Raw genomic sequence first — 21281 nt, forward strand, 5'->3', positions numbered from 1 at the left:
TGTGCAGGCAGAGATTCATGCTCACACACTCACAAACAAGCCCTTTCTTAATTTCCATACACATGCCCTAAGGCAAACTGCATTATGTATACTAAAATAAACACACGTGTACGTATGTACAATCAATTAGCATCCTAATACATTGGGACAGTCACTGATTTATATAACTAAATCTACAACTCTGTGCATACTTAATTACCATGTGATTACACTAATGTATACGTTTATACTTGATTAAACAAATGCACTAAAACACTTACATATGCAAACCAAATATACATAGGTTTGAGAATCTTTAATATATCAAAACTAAAATAAACAAGATGCAAGAAATTAGTTAATTCTAGCAACTGCCTTGATAAACAAAATCTCAAGAGAGAGAGAGAGAGAGAGAGAGAGAGAGAGAGAGAGAGAGAGAGAGAGAGAGAGAGAGAGAATTTTACCCTTTCAAACCAGTGACCAATTTACTGAACTATTATTTAACGGACTATGTGAACTACTGTATCAAACGCCATGATGCAACATAATATATTTCCTTTCCTAATGAAATGTAACCGACTTTCTGGGCTAATATATGACAAACTATATGCAAATCTAGTGAACGCTATGATGCAACTTAACTATATACTTTCGTCTAAAAGATCTACGCTCAAACTACGTATTCTACGCAATAAGTACGGTGCTACTGATTATTCGCCATGAATGTTAAGACCAGATGACTACACAATTGCATTTTATTTACAACTAAGCCCAATTATCATGTCTGTGCAACGTTCTAAACGTCGGCTACTGGTTTTACCGGCATGGAGCGACGGCAGACATCATCGGAATTACCTTAAATCTGATCCGAATCTGCAAAAAAGACAGTAGAGTTTAGCTTTTGAAACAATAAATAAGAGGAAGAAATACTAAATTAAAATAAGAATTAAGCAAAACTTGGTTGGTGACACAACGGTAAAGATATATACTTCAAATTACGGTCTCCCCAAAATAAGTCCTAATTAACTATCAATTATGACGCAACAGAACTTTTGCGCTGCTGGGGCGGGGGGTTTGGAGATACTCGCTCCAATCAGCGTTAAGTCCTTTCAACAAAATAAATTCTAATCGGTCAATATACACGATTCGGGAAGTGTAAGACTCTTGAAAATAAATAAATAAATAAAATAAATAAAAAAATAAAAAAAGAAGACAATTCTTTTATGACCTCCTTTCAACCCAACTCGTCCCTCCTCCCGCTACGATCCACATGGAGAACCCAACGAAGAGGTCAGAGGTCAGAGGTCACGGCCTTTGAAAAGCGATATCCCGATTTTCCCTTTACTTCAAATCGGGACGAAGATTGGATGACGAATGCTTCCCCTTGAAACGTCACATAAGTGGTAGTTCTTTCTGGTAGGTCGAATTTAACCGTGATACACATTCCATCTTACTTTTAGGTCATATTACGTCTTTCAGTAAACATTCTGTAACTCAATGAACAGCTGAACACTTCGGGGAGGTTAAATCTCTCTCTCTCTCTCTGTCTCTCTCATCTAACGTGATACACATTACCATCTTACTTTTAGGTCATATTACTTCTTTCAGTAAGTATTCTGTTAGTCAATGAACAGCTGAACAGTTCGGGGAGGTTAAATAATTTCTCTCTCTCTCTCTCTCTCTCTCTCTTCTTCTTCTCTCTCTTCTCTCTCTCTCGTCTGGAAGGTTTAAATAAATTTTCCTCTCTCTTCTCTCCTCTCCTGGGGTTAAATAATCTCTCTCTCTCTCATCTCTCTCTCTCGGAGTTAAATTATTTCTCCTCTCGTCTCCTCTCTCTCTCGGAGGTCATAATCTCTCTCCGTCTCTCATTCTTACCACGAATTGGTATTTGGAACAAATTTTTTATTACAAAACCAAAAATCTCTCTCTCTCCTCTCTCATCTCATCTCTCTCTCTCTCTCTCCTCTCTTCCTCGCCTCTCATTCTTTATACGAAGGTAATTTGAACAATTTTTATTAACACCAAAATTTTCTCCTATCCTCCTCTCTTCGTCCTCTCTCGCTCTCTCTCTCTCTCTCTCTTCTCTCTCTCTCTCTCTATCCACCGAAGGTATTTTGAACATATTACTCTCTCTCTCTCTCTCTCTCTCTCTCTCTCTCTCTCTCTCTCTCTCTCTCTCTCTCATATCAACACAAGAACAAAGAAACAAGATTAGGTGTTATGAAAAAACAAAAATTGTAAATTTGACAACAACAAAAGTCTCTGTCCAAGAAATGACCCTAGATCACCTATAAATAAGAGCATGAGCATATGCCAAGCAAATAAACTAATAGGGGTGAGCTGGTTAATACGCTTGAATCGATTGATCAACTGCACAAACACAAGCATATAGACAGTTACTTGACATGAACAACAGCCAAATATAAAGAATCGGTTGGTTATGACCAAGTCCCGCTTTAAACCACTTAAGACCAGCATAAGACACTTGCCCGGAGGCTGTCCGTCGTGGCAGGATATCAAAAGGAATAAGAGGACCGGTGTGGCACCCTTGAGTGTAATATTTGCTCCTACCTGACCCCAAAGGTGGGGTCGGAAATTCAAAATGGTACAAGATATCAGCCCAAGGCTCAACGCCCCACTTTTCTCCCAATTAGGAGGAGCTAGAGGGAGGGGGTGGGGGTGTGGATCCAGCACATGACTTTAAAAAGGAAGAAAGCCCCCCACCCAAGCCTTGAGTAAGGTTTTTTTTTTTGGGCCCAGAGGACAACTACAAACGCTAGAAGGAGAAAAGCCTAATAACACGGAACTCAAATCCTTGAAAATTTACAAACTTTTTACTTGGTATCACCAAATGTATGGTTATGGGTTTACTGCTTTCTATCAGTAACAACAACCCACAACCCATTTTACTGATGTAGTCTACAGATGAAAAGTTCTACTTTAAAAAAAATATGCATTTGTATTTCAAAATTAATGATCGGCTTGAACAACTCAGAGCACCGTCAGTGAGACCTTTCCTTCAGCACTGCAGTGTTTTTTTTTCTATTTTATTTTATTTACTTATTTATTTTGTACAGAAATGAAATTTATGAAGCATATTTGCCATACGTAGGTTGGACACTAATTCTGAAACATAATTAAATTTAAACTAAACTCACTTTCTGCCACAAGCTATTCTCGGGTCTTGTTGTGACTCACAGCCCTTTGAACTTGACCCAAAGATTTGGCAAACAGCCAATGCAAATAAGTTTCCTAACCTGAAAACTAACAACGCTAACAAAATATTCGCTTTAAAATTCAATGTAGACAGAACGAAATTGGATACACACGCACACCATATACCTAACCTAACCCACAACAAAATCATCACACCACACCCTACAAGCAAACAAGAACAAACAAACAAGATAAAACGCATACAAAAACACACCCTGTTTGCAACAGATGTAAAACCCGTTCTCTCCACCTCCCGTCCAAAGCATCATTTCCCGATTTCAGTTGTACAAACACACGTTGGCGATTAACGCAGCGATTTGGGGGCAAGAACGCTTGCAATTAAATGCTCGCTCACTACTATTAAGCAAATAAATAAATACACCAAATGAAGAGGGGGGAACTTTACGACGAGGCAAACTGATGAACAATTTTCCCGTCTGCATTTCATAACGGAAGATTTATCGTTGTATGCGTTGTGTTCAGCTCGGCTTGGGGACGAAGAGGAAAATCTTTATAATCAAATTCAAGCAATTTATATCAGGATATACATGCATACATATATATACTCCTTGCCAGGTTGCCTACCAACGTTCTCATACATCCATTAATATATACATACATACATACATACATATATCATACATACCATTAACGCTACATACGCCCATGCGTTTCCAACAACTGCCTAAGAGCCCAAAGTCCCTTATGATAATAATATACACGATTTTTTAAGTTACATACATACATCCCTTTTCCTTCCGTATTAATCCTGACATCACAAGTATACTTCACTGTTAATTTATTCAAGCACGTAACTCAGTTAAAAACTCTCTCAAAAACTCAGTAAAAAGACATTAACTACATACAAAATGAAAGGCCACTACTATGATATAAAAACAGCGCCCTTCACTCATTGCTGTGAAAAAAAAAACCAGCCGCTCAATCTCACTAACAAACAATAAATTAATTCACTTTACTACTGGCATACACTGACGTGTCCCTTTTTGGTACCCAAGCTCTAAAAATAGTAATTTGAAAAACAAGTTTCCCCGAGCAAAGTTCTTTCGTTAAATTCACCCTGATGATTTTCGATATTGTGGATGTCACAGTTACCTATATATATATATATATTTTTTTTTTTTTTTTTGGGGGGCACTGTAAAAAGTAAATAATTGTCCAGTACGGCGATGAAATTGTTTTTAACGGTCGTGGAATCTGACTAAAGGGCTAAGGTGACATTTTTGTTTATTTTGTTAACTTCTATATTATTGGTCTTTTCTCAAACACGCTAAATGATTTGAGATGTTTAAATTATTTGCACTTAATCTCCTTTTATTTAAAAATATCAGGAAAAATCCACCTTAATGTTATACTAGTATTTGCTAATGGTGATTATTATTATTATTTTTTTTTTTTTTTCCCTCTATCACAGTCCTCCAATTCGACTGGGTGCGATATTTATAGTGTGTGGTTCCGGGTTGCATCCTGCCTCCTTAGGAGTCCATCACTTTTCTTACTATGTGGTTGCCGTTTCTAGGATCACACGGGTGGCTTCGCTATGAGTCCTGGGCTACTTCAGCCCTAGTTTTTCTAGATTCCCCTTTCAGAATCTTGGGATCGTGCCTAGTGCTCCTATGATTATTGTATGCAGTTGCGTGGCGGGATTTGTGATCTTGTATGAGTTATACCTAATTGGATGAGCTGAGCAAATCACCATTCAGGAATATTATAGGATCCTGGAATAATAATAATAATAATAATAATAATAATAATAAGTAATAATAATAATAATAATAATAATAATAATAATAATAATAATAATAATAATAATTAAAAAATCCTCATAGTAGCACGAGTCTTCAAATGGAGAAACAAATCCACAGTTATGCAAATGTACATATATTTCAGGTTAAAAACAGCTGAAATATATGTACATTTACATAAATGTGGATTTGTTTCTCCAATAATAATAATAATAATAATAATAAATTAATTAATTAACACCATTAGCAATTACTAGTATACGTACTAACAATTATCATTAATATTCAGGCCACATTCAAAAGTAATTAGCAAAATACAATAAACCTGTCTCATAATTTACAACATAACTGACAGCACACCTAAATGAGAGAGAGAGAGAGAGAGAGAGAGAGAGAGAGAGAGAGAGAGAGAGAGAGAGAGAGAGAGAGAGAGAGTTTTTACAACAAGAATTGATAAATCTTACACAGAAACGTCACCCTGGCATTTAACACCCCACCCAATTACTTCTCTTCAGGATTTATGATATTACCCCGAATTTCTAGAAGTCGGCTCCTAATTACAAAACCAATTGGAAAGGCGAACGAAATGATTATTGGTGTGAAATGAATATTATATATCCAATTCTGGAAACATTAAAAAAATATAAATAATAACTCAAGAACTGATCGAAGAATTTAGATCTGGTTGAAACCAAACCATGATTTGGGTGATTATATGTCCTCGTGGACTAGAACAGATCCCTGTGATGAGTTGTACAAGGATGTCCGGTGCAAATTTGGACGGGTTGTGAATTTAATTGAATATAGAATTTAGGTCTAGGGTCAAACACTGGGACCTAAAAGGTCATTCAGCGCTGAAACGGAAATTGGGAGTAAAAGGTTTGGTGGGTGTAACAGGAGGAAAACCTCACAGTCCCACTATGAATCAGTTGTTAGGAGAGGGTGGAAAGTAAGATGGAAGAAAGAGAATATGAAAGGAGGTACAGTAAAAGGAACGAAAGGGGTTGCAGCTAGGGGCCGAAGGGACGCTGCAAAGAACCTTAAGTAATGCTTACAGTGCACCAAGGCACTAACCTCCGAGGTTGACAGACAGGTTGTGGCCCCAAGACCAATACCGTCATCAAAAAGCGCTGCGCAGAGTTTCTAATTATAGTCAGTGATCTGTATTTGGTGAATAGAAAGGGGCTTATCAGAAACTGTGACAAAAAAGGCTTAGGACTCAAAAAAGTTCCAGGAACTTATAATTACGAGGCTTATCTCATTTTTGATCCGTTATCTAATATTTCAGGAAAATTGGTGGAATCGATTCAACAAAATCTTTTGACGTTGTGTAATCTAAGAGAACGTAGTGTTCTTCATAGATATGCTCTTTCTGATTAAAATGTTTTATTATTCAAAATCCAAACAAGCCCATTAAGATACATTAAAATGGCATAACTTGTTCATGAATAACAAACCGTAATGGCAGTAAAACACCTGCCAAAACAACAAAACATAAATCAGAATTCAAATGCATTCATAAACAACCGTTTGAAAAATAATGGCCCATGGCAGCTGAAGGAAATGAACACTAATTAACATGTTTATCTTCGCATAAATCCATCCTGGGAATTATACGTCGCCGTTGCCATGGTAACGCAAAATGCACCGTGATAGTGAAAGCTTCACGGTCTCATTCCTTCGGCGAAGGTGTCACAAGCAATGGCAGTGTAACATTACAAAATTTCAACAGTCGTATCTTTTATTGTCTCATTATGCATGCAAGAAGAAGGCCATAAAAAAAAACATTCCCATTTGACACACGCACAATCTCTCTCTCTCTCTCTCTCTCTCTCTCTCTCTCTATATATATATATACATATATATATATATATATATATATATATATATATATATATATATCTATTCATGAAACCTGAGAGAGAGAGATGAGAGAGAGAGAGATTGAGAGTGCGAGAGAGAGAGCATGATGAGGAGATGAGAGAGACAGAGCGCGCCACTGGGCATTTGACCTTTCAGTATCACAATCCACAAAGAAGATTTTCCACAAAAATGAAGCAGAAACGAAAGGCCACATTCCTACGAGTTTAAAAAAAATAAATAAGCCATTTCAAAAAATGAGATGACTTTGTTGTGTTCCTGTGCGCCCCCCTCCCCCACCCTCTCATTTATCTCCCTCCTCACTCCCACGCGAGTGCACACACACACACGAAAGGACGACAATCTTAATATATTAACTGTTATGTTTATAATAATTGACTAATTATGATACATAGGTTTTATTTCACAATAAGAAGAATCTACCTACTGCAACCAGTCCTTTTTAAATGTAAGATATACGGAAGGAAATAAAAACTCCATCTAATTTCCAATTGGCACCACATAAACAGAAACACTGGTGTTGTCAATCAACAGCTGGCAATCTTTATTGCTTTGCCATTTCCAGACACAAGGAAAAATAAAACGTGTATCCTGGATTCAAGGGAAAAACATCGAGTAAATTAATCAACTTAAAAGTCCTCATTACTTTTCCATTTCTAGACACAAGAAAAAAATAGAACTGTATCCTGATTTTACTTTTTAAAAAATCAAGAAAATAAATCGATTAAAGTCGATATTACACCAACAGAAGAAGCTACGTATCTGTTTAAAGTATTACATCAGAAAATATTATGCCTGTATTTATCAACTAAAAACAAAATTATTTATATTACGATCGAACGGGAGAGAGACTAATCAAGCAGAAAACAAAACAACCTCCTGCATTGGAACAGAGTCAATCCCAGGCATTAAAAGTGATTTACGTCCGATTAGCTGATTACGTAAAGCGAATCGATTCCCGGAAGAGCATCCAAACAACAACCGAATTATTAATTCATCATCAGGTGCATCAGTGACTTTTTAGGAGAAGGCCAGGTGGGGTGAATATAATTGCATGGCCCCTGATAGTTCGACTTTTCGTGGCGTGAGCGCAACTCTGCCGTCGTCTCGGTCAGATCGAATGGTTGCTGCTGTCCCTCTTTCAAACCAAAGATCAACGCACCTCAGCCTTTCGGGAGAAACCAAAGACAAGAGCCACGAAGATCTGTACTTGTCAAGGGCTATTCAATCATTCTTCAGGAGTAATCACTTCCTTTTTTAGGCAAGAAAAATCAGAACAACATAAGAGATGGCTGCTACTCCACCTTTTAGAGAGAGAGAGAGAGAGAGAGAGAGAGAGAGAGAGAGAGAGAGAGAGAGAGAGAGAGAGAGAGAGAGAGAATATCTGGCTTAGCCATATGGGACTTTTCAGGCATCAATAATTTCTTGCTCGATACATATATCTCTGGGAACGTAAATCCACCAGAATAAATAGGCATTTGATACACATCTCAATGAGAATGTATAAAATACAGCTTAAAACGAGTGGCTTAAGCATAGATCTATGAAATGGTGATAAATATCGAAGAGAGCGTAAGATATCAAAAGATATATTTAGGTAGGCATCTCTAAAGGAATATCTGACACCTGACACAACGAGAATTTGGCACCCACCTCAATTAGAAACTGATAAAGACACATGACACTGAGAGAGAGAGAGAGAGAGAGAGAGAGAGAGAGAGAGAGAGAGAGATACTAATAAACACGACAAAACATACTCGGCCTTAACAATATCTATCTCAGGACACTTTCAAAAATACCTGAGCTCTATCATGGGAAAACACAACACAACACAAGCTTTGTAAAGAATATTCATTAAGAATATCACATTACAATTAGACCGAATTAAAAACAGATAAAGTCTTATGAAATCATCACCATCATCATCGAATCTACATCCAATCAGCGAAATGAAAAGAAAAAAAAAATTCGTTGCGAAATTCCCTTGAACTCATTCAGACGGCTAGACAGAAATTGCGAATCAATTAGTGCACAACGAAACTGATAAAAAAAAGATTTTAGCGTATCAGTTTTCGTACGAGGTAATGATATAACTTCCGCCTGTCAAAATATCTATTATTATTAATCCCCAGTATTCTTTAAGGATTTAGGAATAAAAAATCCACTGGGAGTGAATCCCTAAATTTAATTGCGACATTTAAATAAGGAAACAACAGTGGAAATAGGAAATATATCTTAGTGACATACGGAAATGAATCCAAACGTTTAAAACTCAAATCGACGAGAAGATTGAAACTCTTATTAATATGAATGAGACAATTCAACTTGACATTCAAATGAATCGGCTGATTCAACTGCGTATTTATCCCAGGATATTCCACTGATAAATTTTTATGCATATCCAATAACTAGGTTGAATAGAAATCTATGGAATCATGCAACGAACGGATACGCACATTATATATATATATTATATATTATATATTAAATATATATATTATATATATAATAATATATATATTATATATATATTATATATATATATATATGAGGAGAAAGAAAATACTTTTTCTAAAACAGGTTTTTGATGATAGAAGTTTAACCAAATGTGCGTGTAGAGGTAGAGAGAGAGAAAGAAAGAAAAGAGAGAGAGAGAGAGAGCGAGGAGAGAGAGAGAGAGAGAGAGAGAGAGATAAAAACCGAGTGACCTCTAGATTCAGACTAATTTGCGAGAAATTCATGACTTGAACGAGATCATAATTAGCGATATTACTCCAAGCACTCACTGCAATGCTAACTGAGAATATTCCATTACCTTTACCGTCTAAATTAAAACAGGCGCTCGCATTGAAATGATCACGAGCCTCTAAATCCAATAAGCGATATCAAAATCGCGGCGAAATTCCCCCTGACTAATTCAGGAAGGCTGGCAGAAAATGCGGGAATCAATTAGCGCGCGAAACTGCATTTCAGTTGTCGCCGACAATACTATCGACGGATATCGACGGTAACCCATCCAGCTGCGAAGTGACGGTGATGATGATGATGATTACTCACTATTCGAGACTCAGATAATAATGTAATAGGCACCAAAAAGTACTTTACGGAGTATTAAGAATGAATCAGAAGATTCTATCGCATGTCAGCTATAATTAGAAGATCAAAACTCGATATTTAATCAGGAATTCAAAATAGATCAACGGTAAACTGGCAAATCCATGATGGAAATTTCATTCGTGTTTATCTGAGAGAGAGGAGAGAGAGAGAGAGAGAGAGAGAGAGAGAGAGAGAGCCAATGGGCATTTGACCTTACAATGTCACAATCCACAATGAAGATTTTCCACAAAAATAAAGCAGAGACGAAAGGCCACATTCCTACGACAGAGAGAGAGAGAGAGAGAGAGAGAGAGAGAGAGAGAGAGAGAAATTTCGACACTGAATTCCAGCCTATAATTTAGGAAGCTATCCCGTCATGACAAAACCTTGACAATATCAAGTCAATCAGCAAATGCATTTAACAAAAGTCTCATGAGTAACGAGAGATTACACAAAGATTAGCTTCAAAGAAATGACAATCTTCGTAGCTTAGTAAAACGTTTCATTGGCTTAAAGGCTTCACTATTATCAATATTTATTTTAGGGTAGGTTTACAACAATCCTCTTAGTAGTAATAGCTGTGAGAACTTCTTTGTCGCAACAGCTAGATTTAGCAAACGTTTCCACGGGATATATATAAACAATTTAAACGTTTTAAATTTACCATGAGGAGAGAAACGTTCTAAATACAACAGCAAATCACACCACCACGCGGCTTGTTACTACTTTCCTAGAGGCTATTTGGGATTCTTTTCATGATGGAAGAGATCTCCACGAAGTTTAATTAATGTGTTTGCAAGGAGAGAGAGAGAGAGAGTCTGAAAATTTTCCCTCTTCAGTCATTTTAATTCTGTTTGTTATCTTTGCGACAACTTCCAATCATGTCCAGAGACAATTATTTCAATCGTGAGAGAGAGAGAGAGAGAGAGAGAGAGAGAGAGAATCTTAAAATTTTCCCTCTGTAGTCATTTTAAGACTATTTGCTTACCTTTTCGATAACTTCCAATCATGCCCAGAGATTTCATGCTTAAAAACATCTGCTATTAAATGCAAACTGCAAACTCTTACTTGAATCGCGCGAGACATCAACCTAATTTGAGAAACGCGACTGAGGGGACACAGAACCCAAGGCCATCCATGTAGCCCAGGACCGAAACCAAGAGAGATTGAAGCTATAAACTCGACGTCAGCGAGTTTATTAACTACAGGAAGGTAGTCACCCGGGGAATATGGAAGCAGCGATTGAAGCCCAAAGCTTCCCAGAAAAAAAAATAGATTTATGCAAACAGACGTTTTCCTATCTCCGCCAAAGACTGTTATTGATCAGAATAAAAAAAACTGTTATTCATCTTAATCAAAAACAGTTATTCATCAGAATAAACGACAAACTTTGGTAAGAGCCGAGTCCAGGTCTCTCCCAAACACCCCTGGACAACTCACCACACTTTCATGGGCTGTCTTTTAGGCAAGGGCCCGTGCTTCCAGCCATTCTAAACAACCATCTTGAATCTTATTTTAGTACACACAAAGAAGCCCTATCTCCATAAAGGAATTTATGAATGTTTCTTTCAACTGTACGTGAAACGTTCAGACCTTTAAAATAATCCTATAAACTGAAGATGCCCTTTTTTACATCCCTTAACATAAAAAAAACATATACTTACTCAAAACGTATAAAAATGTAAAAAAAAATTACAATATAAAGCTATATGACAAGGAAGGAAATCTGACCAGAAACATAACAGTAAAGTATCAGGTAGGAGAAATAAATTCATTCTTACTAAAGGTTGAAAATGGTAAAAGTGGAAAGGTCAGATATTTACTACAACAGTTATACAAGAAACATCAAAGGGGTGGAATGATCAAGCACTCAAAATTTATATATCAAACGCTAAAACAACCTCACGAATGGGCTGAAAATACAAATAAATAAATAAATAAATAAATAAATAAACCAACAAGACTACGAGAAAATCGAAGATAAACAAAACATCGATACTTGTTATAATTTTTCCAAAAGCGGTAAAAAAAAGTTATAAGAATAGATTTAATCGTCAAAGTCGAATATGCTAACTCTTCGACTGATGGGTGAACCAAAAAGAACTACTTTTTCTATTGACGCAGCGAATTATGAAAATAGATTCATAAAAGGGGAATGAATATACGACATTATGTAAAAATGATTACATTCACAAATACACTATTTCACAAAAGATCAAAAACGATTAATTGCTCATCTTGTATTCGTTACTCATATCTGACAAAGCATAAAATAAAAAAAATAAAAATTAGTCCATAATTAGCAGAATAAAATCCTCATTTTTCGAAGACAGGAAGAGGGAAACGCTACTTTTCCTAACTAAGAAAGGTAATATAAAATCTGGTACACGATTTAACAATTATTTACAAAATAACTGTTGAAATTAAATGGATCATATTCACAGAAAACTGAAATCACTGACGTAGTTAAAAACATTTTAATAGCTAGAAAGATTGGGCAAGGAACTCTTTCTAAAACAAGAAGGTTATTAAAACGTATAAACAAATAAATCTGTTACTTATGTTACCACTAGAATTAAATCTTCATCTTTCGCAAATATTGGGGAAACATCATAATTTCCCGAATATGAAAATAACTCACAAAGAATAAGAATCGCCGAAATACAACGTGGAGGTACTGCATCTTTAGAAAATGAGGAAATGGGTTACAAAAATTCTGGGTTCATACTAAAATGCCGAATTTCATCTTTCAGAGAAAGGTGGGATAATCAAGTCATTTTTAAAGGACAATAAAAAAATAAATTAAACAATATACATAGAGGACTACGATAAAAGAAATAACATCCTATATTCTTCAAATAAAATAAAATATAGATACACTGCAATTTTTAAATAAGAAAATAAATAATGTAAAGATTAATATATCGAGGCGATACATTAAAAATTTAAATCCTCATCCAAACACAGACAGTAATACGGAAACAATGCATTTTTTAAACAGGCAAAAAACCTAAAAACAAATAGAGTACAAAAATACTGAACACCTCAAATCCTCATCTTACATAATTAAAAGGAAAATACAGAGGAGAGAGAGAGAGAGAGAGAGAGAGAGAGAGAGAGAGAGAGAGAGAGAGAGAGAGAGAGGGGTGGGTGGGTTTAAGCAAATAAAACATCTTAGAAAGAGAGAAAGGACAACGTTTATGCAAAGAAATCAGGAGAGAGAGAGAGAGAGAGAGAGAGAGAGAGAGAGAGAGAGAGTAGAGAGAGAGAGAGAGAGAGTTTAAGCAAAGAAATCAACGGGGGGGGGGGGGGGGTGTGTGGCGATAGAAAGAGGTAGGTAGGTGGGGAGGTGAGAGTCTGTTATGGAGATGAGGGAAAAAAATTTGTTTAAAAAAAAAATTAAAAAATAAAAAAAATTTTAATAAAAAAAATCTTCCTTCTCTCACCTCCTATGCCTGGCTCTCTTCTTCTCCTCGTCGGAAAGGCCGGACCAGGAACGCCGCCGGTGGCAGTCGTTGTTCCCTCCACGGTTTTTCCTGGCGTCAAGAAACTCTTCCGAACCTGGATGGCAAAAATAAAAGACAAAAAAAATTCGAGATTACCAACTACCATAATTTTCAAAGAACCAAACTTATGAGTCAGTATGTCAATGTTCATTTCTTCGAGGCAATTACTGTAATGCTATTTAAAAACTATTTAAAACTTGATGCTCTACAATGCCTTTATTAAAGCAGTTTGTGTACATCCAGCCAGTGTATGTATACATGCATACACGCAAAGTGAGCACACGACAAATCGTTTGGAAAAAGCATGTCAGAAAATAAAATTATTAAAATATTTTTTTTTAAATAAATAATCACTCATAAATTAAAATAGTATTTAATATGAATTAAAATTTTAACAAACGAACTAAAATGAACATAACTTTATATATAACATATCTAAAATGCTAAAAATAAACACAATAAAATAGAAACAGCACTATTATATATATATATAATATATATATATATATATATATATATATATATAAACATTTTAAATATAGACATGTATGTTTATGTAACATAAATAAATCTATATATATAATTAATAAATAATTATAATATGTATATATATATTCATATATATATATATATATTATATATAGTATATAACTATATATATATATATATATATAAGTAAATAAACAAATAAATATCTAAATATATAATATGCATAATATATATATAGTATATGTATTTACATATATAATTTAAAACAAACAGACAAAAACTAAAACACGCTACAGTCTTATCTAATAAAACGAATTTACAAAACTGAATAAATCTGTTGAGACTTAAACACCATATATAATCATTTGCAAAGGAATATCAATATCACTTAAAATTAAATACTAAAACAAAGCAAAATAAACTCTTGATCGTTGCACCAACGCCCGTATATCATCGTACGTTCAAACCTGTTACAGACATATATACCACCCGAAATGCACTATGGCCCACCCCCCAACGACTGGAAGTACACTAACTTCAAATAAAAATAATTAATCTCTCATTCCCCCCAAATTATGCGAGTAAATATAGACCTCCAATGTTAATGTGTACAGAATACAAATTTCCGGACAGACACACACACACAAACACACACGCAAAAACACAAACACCTGTAAATAAATCTATTTTACGACACACACACACATAAAACATACGCAAAAGCCAAATCAGTCGATCAATGTCTCCCCGACATGAGCAGAAAACAAACGGGCGGGGGGAGTATACAGTCCCCCCTAAAAAAAAAAAAAAACCCTCTCGGCAGGTATTGGGGTGCATCTTCAACTGTAATTAAAACTTCCACACGTCCTCCTCACCTTTGATACCTTTTTGGACAGCCCATTCAAAAGAAGTCCCTCTAGTGGGCGAATTCTAATCAGGACTCTTCCTTCCCTTTGTGTGTCCTTCCGTCCCTGTTCGCTACTCTCCTCCTCCTCCTCAGGTGGTTTTCAAATAGTGAGAGAGGATGAAGGTTTGAAATTTGGTAACTAATTCATAGTTGTCAGTTTGCGGTACCGAGATGAAGTTGTACCGTCCTTCAAGTAATACTCGCGTGTAATTACTAAGAGTCAGCGCACGTGCACTACAAATATATGTATATATATAAAGATATATGCCACGAAGGAAAATAAACAACGGAGTATCCGCGAGACCTTTCGACGTTCAAACGTCCTTTACTAAGCAGATGTTCATCTACTCTACTTAGTAAAGGACGTTTGAACGTCGAAAGGTTTCGCGGGACACTCCGTTGTTTATTTTCCTTCGTGGCATATATCTTTATTTATGGATTACCACCTTTCTAACTTTCGTGATTCAGTTATACATATACACTATATATATATATATATATATATACATACACACACACATATAATATATATATATATATATATATATATATATATATATATATATATATATATACACACACACACACACACACACACACACACACACACACACAACACATATATATATATATATATATATATATATATATACACACACATACATATATAAATATATGTGTGTGCATGTATACATACACAAAGTGTTAATAATTCTTGTATAAAAAAAAGTTTAGAGTAAACTCGAGCAAGAGTAAGGCTATGATTGATTGTACCATGGCATCACAATAACTTAGGTCATCGACGCCGGAGTAATGCTATGAAAGTCTATGGAAATCAAGAAAGACGAAGCAATGAATGTTTACGCAGTTTTATCTAGTTACTTTTGATTAAATATAATTCATGAACGTACCCTAGGAAAAGAAATGAGTTGAACGACAGGTCACGCAGGAAGGCAGCAAGGTAAAGGCTTAATTAAGTCTATCTACCGACGCCATAGTTGGTGTATACGAAAGGAATAGTTGAACCAACCATCCTTTACGGAAGTGAAACGTGGATTGCTGAATGTGAATGAATGAAAAAAGATTGACGCCGCCGAGATGAATTGTTTACGTAATAGAAACGAGAGAGTGGGGAAAAATGGAAAAATAGGTCGAACTGGTAATATGGCTGGCATAGGTAAAAGGACGGATCGAAAGCTTTTTGAGATGGTTATGTGGAGAGGATTGGTGATGATTGGTTGGCGAAGAAGTATAGATGGAAGAGTAGATGTTTGTTTGTTTGTTTGTATGGTGTTTTTACGTTGCATGGAACCAGTGGTTATTCAGCAACGGGACCAACGGCTTTACGTGACTTTCGAACCACGTCGAGAGTGAACTTCTATTAAAAGAAATAAACATCTCTAACCCCTCAGTGGAACGCCCGAGAATCGAACTCGCGGGTACCAAGGTGGCATGCCAAGACCATACCGACCACGCCACTGAGGCGCTAAGAGTATATGTGAGAGGTACTGGAAAGAAAGGAAAGGCAAGAAGTGATGGCAAGATATACTAGGTAAATGCCACTACTGCGTGTATAGGGAGGGGTTTGGGCACGCGGTCTACTGGCCTAATATTTATTGTAAATATAAAGACTGGCTGATGTAGTAGAGATCTTTTGCAAAGGAGATTCAACCACAACAGTGCTTTTATTTATATTATATTATATTATATATATATATATATGTATATATAATTTCTTTATATTCTCACATATACATACAGATAGACGCATGTATGTGTACATATAAATATGGTTGTGAATTCATAATATATATATATATATATATATATATTTTTTTTTTATTATAGCATCCAGGTCCAACACCATAGTAATAACCAACCCCCCGCCCCCACAAAGGGCACCACAGTAAATACGAGTCCAAATAAGTTACACACCCCTCGTCACTCTCTATATGGTACTAATCAAAAACTTTTGATGAGTTTTAACATCCGCAGTGTTGAATTACAACACGAAATTACCCAGTTGGGAACGACATTTACTTTTGTGATCTGTCGTCAAACTCATTCACGAACGCGTTTCGTGCGTATCTACTATTTTTTTTTTTTTATTTTGCCATGACAACAGACCTTTCATATTTTGTGAAAACATATGTTACATTTGGATGTAGGTACCAGTTCCTCTACTGAGAGGACGCAGGGCTTTGCCCCAAATGAAATCACTGCATATTCGGCCCCTGCAAGTGAGCAGTATTTTCCCAAAATTGAATTATACTTCAATCTGAAAATGGCTGTGTGTGGACCCCTTTCCATTTTTTTTTTACTCTCGGCGTAGATTGGACGAACAGCTTTTATTCGAAAACTTATGTAATTGCAATTTGATCGACCGCACTAGGCAGATGATGAAATCGCATTTTTATCATTAGGCATCGTATTTGCCAAATGAGAGGGTAAAAATTGGAGTTGGCATATTTTTGGAGGAGGAGGAGGAGGAGGAGGAGGAGGAGGAGAGGAGGAATGAATGAATGAGCAGTATAATCGAGTTTTATCACAGGAGAAACAATGAATTAACCGACCAGCCAGATCTCCTGCTTAGTTGCCTCGTAAAAGAACCTCGTTAATGAGGATGTTTATGCTTCGTGAGCTGGGAAATTTATGCATGTCCTCCTTATCATCCCTTTCCCGAGTCTTATTTCATGCCTGGAGACAGTTACTCAGCCATTTATTAATGCAGAATTTCTTACAGGATTCAGTCTCTGACAGACTACTTCAAATGGCTTGCAGTAGTAAGTGATATGAACAAGGGAGTGACAAACAACGATCAGGCAAAGATCCTCTGGAACTAGGGTATTAGAAAAGATAGTGTGATACGTGTCATAAGACTAGACGTGACGTTGATTGCCAAAATCAAGAAAGTATTCATTGATGTCGCAATGCCATGGGACACCAGAGTAGAAGAGAAAGAAAGAGGAAAAACCTGATGAGTATGAAGACCTGAAAATAAAAATAAGAAGAATTTGGGATATGCCAGTGGAAATTGTACCCATAATCACGGGAACACTAGGCAGGATCCCAAGATCCCCGAAAAGGAACCTGGAAAAATTAGATGCTGAAGTAGCTCCAGGACTCATGCAGAAGAGTCCCAGAGTATTACACTAGGTCAGGTTACCAAATCTTAGTATAGAAATTAGCATGAAAATGGTAAGTCAGGTTATCAAAATATAATCTAGGTGTAACAATTAATCTAGGTTTAACAATTTGTATGAAAACAATCACTTGAAACGAAGTTATTACAATCACAATAACTTTGAGGACACAGGGCACGCGAGTTGTAAAAACAACCCACCGGATCTTATAGCTTCATGGTGACCTGACGTTATACCAAATAATTATCCCCACCCCAAAAATTTTTGAGAGCACGACATTCCAGTGTCCCAACGCCTTCAGAATTCACTTGACTTTAAATAAAACAACACTAAGTCATATTAGACGAGACCAATACCCAATAACTTGAGTGTTTATTATGGAATGAGGTCAAATTCAAAAGAGCTTTTATATAAAACAACATTTCGTATGAGAAAGTGTTACAACCTCAACCCACTTGGGTAAACCGGAAGACCACTGACTTACTCCAGCGAGGTAAAAGCTCTGAATATTGATAAGTGGACTGAAGTTGTCACCCTAACCCCCCCCCCCCCCCCCCCCCACTCCCACCCCCCCCCCCCCCCCCACTTCTTATACACAAATGGCTTTTGGATCTTATGGATATTGGGCCCTTGAATAGCATAATAAAATTAACCCACATTCTAATAAATAATGGATGGCGGCGCCAGAGAAACTTAAATAGATGTTACAAGAAATCTAAACAAAAGGAAAATTAAAATTATTTTTTCTTTAGAGAAAACATAGGCGAAATTATCCATACAAAATTTCAAAACAGAGAGAGAGAGAGAGAGAGAGAGAGAGAGAGAGAGAGAGAGAGAGAGAGAGAGACTTCTAGAAACGAAGATCAAGTCAATTCATTTTCACTCGAGACAAAAGGAAAAGAACAGCAATATTATAAGAAACGTTACCGCGATACGCAAATCAACATAGAGCAACTGAAGATCTTACCACGACACACATACACACACTAACGAAGCGCAGTATCATAAAATTCTGGTCCATACGAAATAAAAACTGCAATTTATAAGACTACCAGATCCTACTATAAATTTAATGCTCCCCAACAACCAAAGCCCTTTTTCCTAACGCCTACACCCGCCCCCCCCTTCCCCGCCCACAAAAAAAATAATCCTTAGTGAGGGGGTTGGGGAGGGGGGGGGGGGCTCCTCTCCCTTTAAAGAGACGATAAGGGGTTAAGAAGAAAATCTAATGAAACGTGTGATCAAAACAATTTTTACCAAGGAGGTCTTGTTATTAAATTGTACCTCTTTCAAGTTACTTACTTTTTTTTTTATCTATTTTTTTTACCAGACTCCATCATTCACCTGCTTAACCCAGTTTGGAAAGATTTTGTGAACACATAAAACATGTCAGTGTTGAAGATAATAAAGTGATTTTCATTTCATCACAAAACCCTGAGAAGCGGAACGAGGAAAAAATGGGGGGAAACTTTTTCTAAAATACGGGTACTGAAAAAAAATTCTTATTACGTAACATGGCAATCTGGAATATGGTATAATCAAAGCCATTAACCAGTGTGTTATAAGACGTCTTTACTGAAATTCATGTCTTAAAAATAAAGAACTGTATTCTCTCCTAAAAGATAAATAGAAAGTTTTTCGTTTCCCTGGGGCGTCTTTTTATGTGGTTTGAAAACAGAAAATTCAATAGGAGGAAAAACCATAAAAAATAAACTATCCTGAGGTTAATATCTCCAGAGAGAGAGAGAGAGAGAGAGAGAGAGAGAGAGAGAGAGAGAGAGAGAGATTATCGCATATCAAAATATTACTATCATCACAATTATTATTTGGATGGAACAAGGTATCACTACTTCTAAGTCATTGATGCATAAATATCAGCCTTAAACTACCACAAAATATTACTTTTTCACAACTATTATTCAAATGGAACAATGTATTACTACTTCTAAGTCATTGATGCATAAATATCACCCTTAAATTAGTATTGCATACACCACTCCAGGATTAGCGCTGACTGCATACCTCTCCTACAATTAACATTGTCTCAAGAATACCAGGCTTGAAATTGCATACCCCAAATATACCTGGCTACATCCGGCGGAATTACAAAACCAAAGAAAATGAAGTAGGGCATTTTCAAGACATGAATAGTGAACAGTCAACGTCATGACCCACATTCTACGTTTTCCAAATCATCAGGCCATTAGTTTGGTTGTTGTGCGCTCTAATATATCTCAAATCTTTGTGAATATTTCTACTTAGTTCCGAAGGCGTTTTAGGGGTCACGGTGTTTATTTTCTAAAACTTCCCCCTTTCAGGATAACGAAATTTCGATCAAATCAATCCAGGAAGGTGACATCATAAAAAAAAAAAACACTACCTTCAAAATAGGTCACCTGCTAAATACTTCGAAAACAAATCCTTTCACTCAAAAGGAAATACCGTTTAAATCCCATTTACCACCCTACAAAAGATGAATGTATAAGGGCACAGAAAACGACCATTAAAAAAAATCTATGAAGGGCAGGCATGACGATCCTCCTCTACTATACTCGTGCCGAAATACGACGTTGGCTACGCAGAGACCGCCCGGCAATGTAACGAAAACGCTGCTTTTGAAGAGCGCGCCTTAATACTATTGATGGCTTCAGTGGATCCTATACGTGAGAGCTTATATACACACACACACGGGCGTCCCTTTGATGGAGGGAGATGGAAGCTCCCCAGGTTGAAAGGCTGTGTATTTCGAAATGGGGGGCTTTCAGTGTATTGAACACAAAATAGATTGGCGGAAAGGGAGTTTTATACATGTATACATATTACTTACGCCCGTGAATGGATGACCGGTGGGTTTCATCTGCAAAGATGTTTTAACATACAGGATAAAGCTTGCCTTATAGGGTGATATTTTTTTGATCAACGGGAATCGATAATTAAGACTATATTCTAGTCACATTATTTGTGCATACAATTCGATGACAAGATGTCCTTGATAAATATGAATTCAGATATCAAATTAGGGATGTTGTGAAGCAGTATTGCCAGGAACAACACAGAAATAATCTATTAGTTATCAGATATTCGAAAGGGAATTTGCAAACCACGACCTACATCCTTGCCAGTGACGAAGAACGAATTAGTAAAAATGCAATAACAGACATTTTCTTCACACAAAGAAGAAATACACAACTCCCGCATTGATGACTATATTTGTCCCACAGCATATAACAGAAATGTCGTTCTTAATAGTAAAATTTCTCCCGGCTCGTGAGTATTTAGAGTACTATCACTCATTTTTCTC

At 36.3% G+C, this 21281-nt stretch overlaps 1 protein-coding gene across 13 annotated transcripts in view; it reads right to left on the reverse strand.

Moving 5' to 3' along the window:
• The window catches only part of LOC135213543 (rho guanine nucleotide exchange factor 18-like), a 1147377-nt gene that overhangs the window by 171607 nt on the left and 954489 nt on the right, over nucleotides 1-21281 (reverse strand). For 10 of the 13 annotated variants that reach the window (XM_064247496.1, XM_064247500.1, XM_064247497.1 and 7 more), the window contains one exon: nucleotides 13382-13496. In XM_064247496.1, coding sequence (XP_064103566.1) covers nucleotides 13382-13496 — 115 coding nt within the window. Of the gene's footprint in view, nucleotides 1-834; nucleotides 853-13381; nucleotides 13497-21281 lie in introns of all 13 variants that reach the window. The other 3 variants (XM_064247499.1, XM_064247506.1, XM_064247507.1) reach the window with 1 other exon arrangement.

The sequence above is a fragment of the Macrobrachium nipponense genome, chromosome 43 (genome assembly GCF_015104395.2).
Source record: "Macrobrachium nipponense isolate FS-2020 chromosome 43, ASM1510439v2, whole genome shotgun sequence".
Classification (NCBI taxonomy): Eukaryota; Metazoa; Arthropoda; class Malacostraca; order Decapoda; family Palaemonidae; genus Macrobrachium; species Macrobrachium nipponense.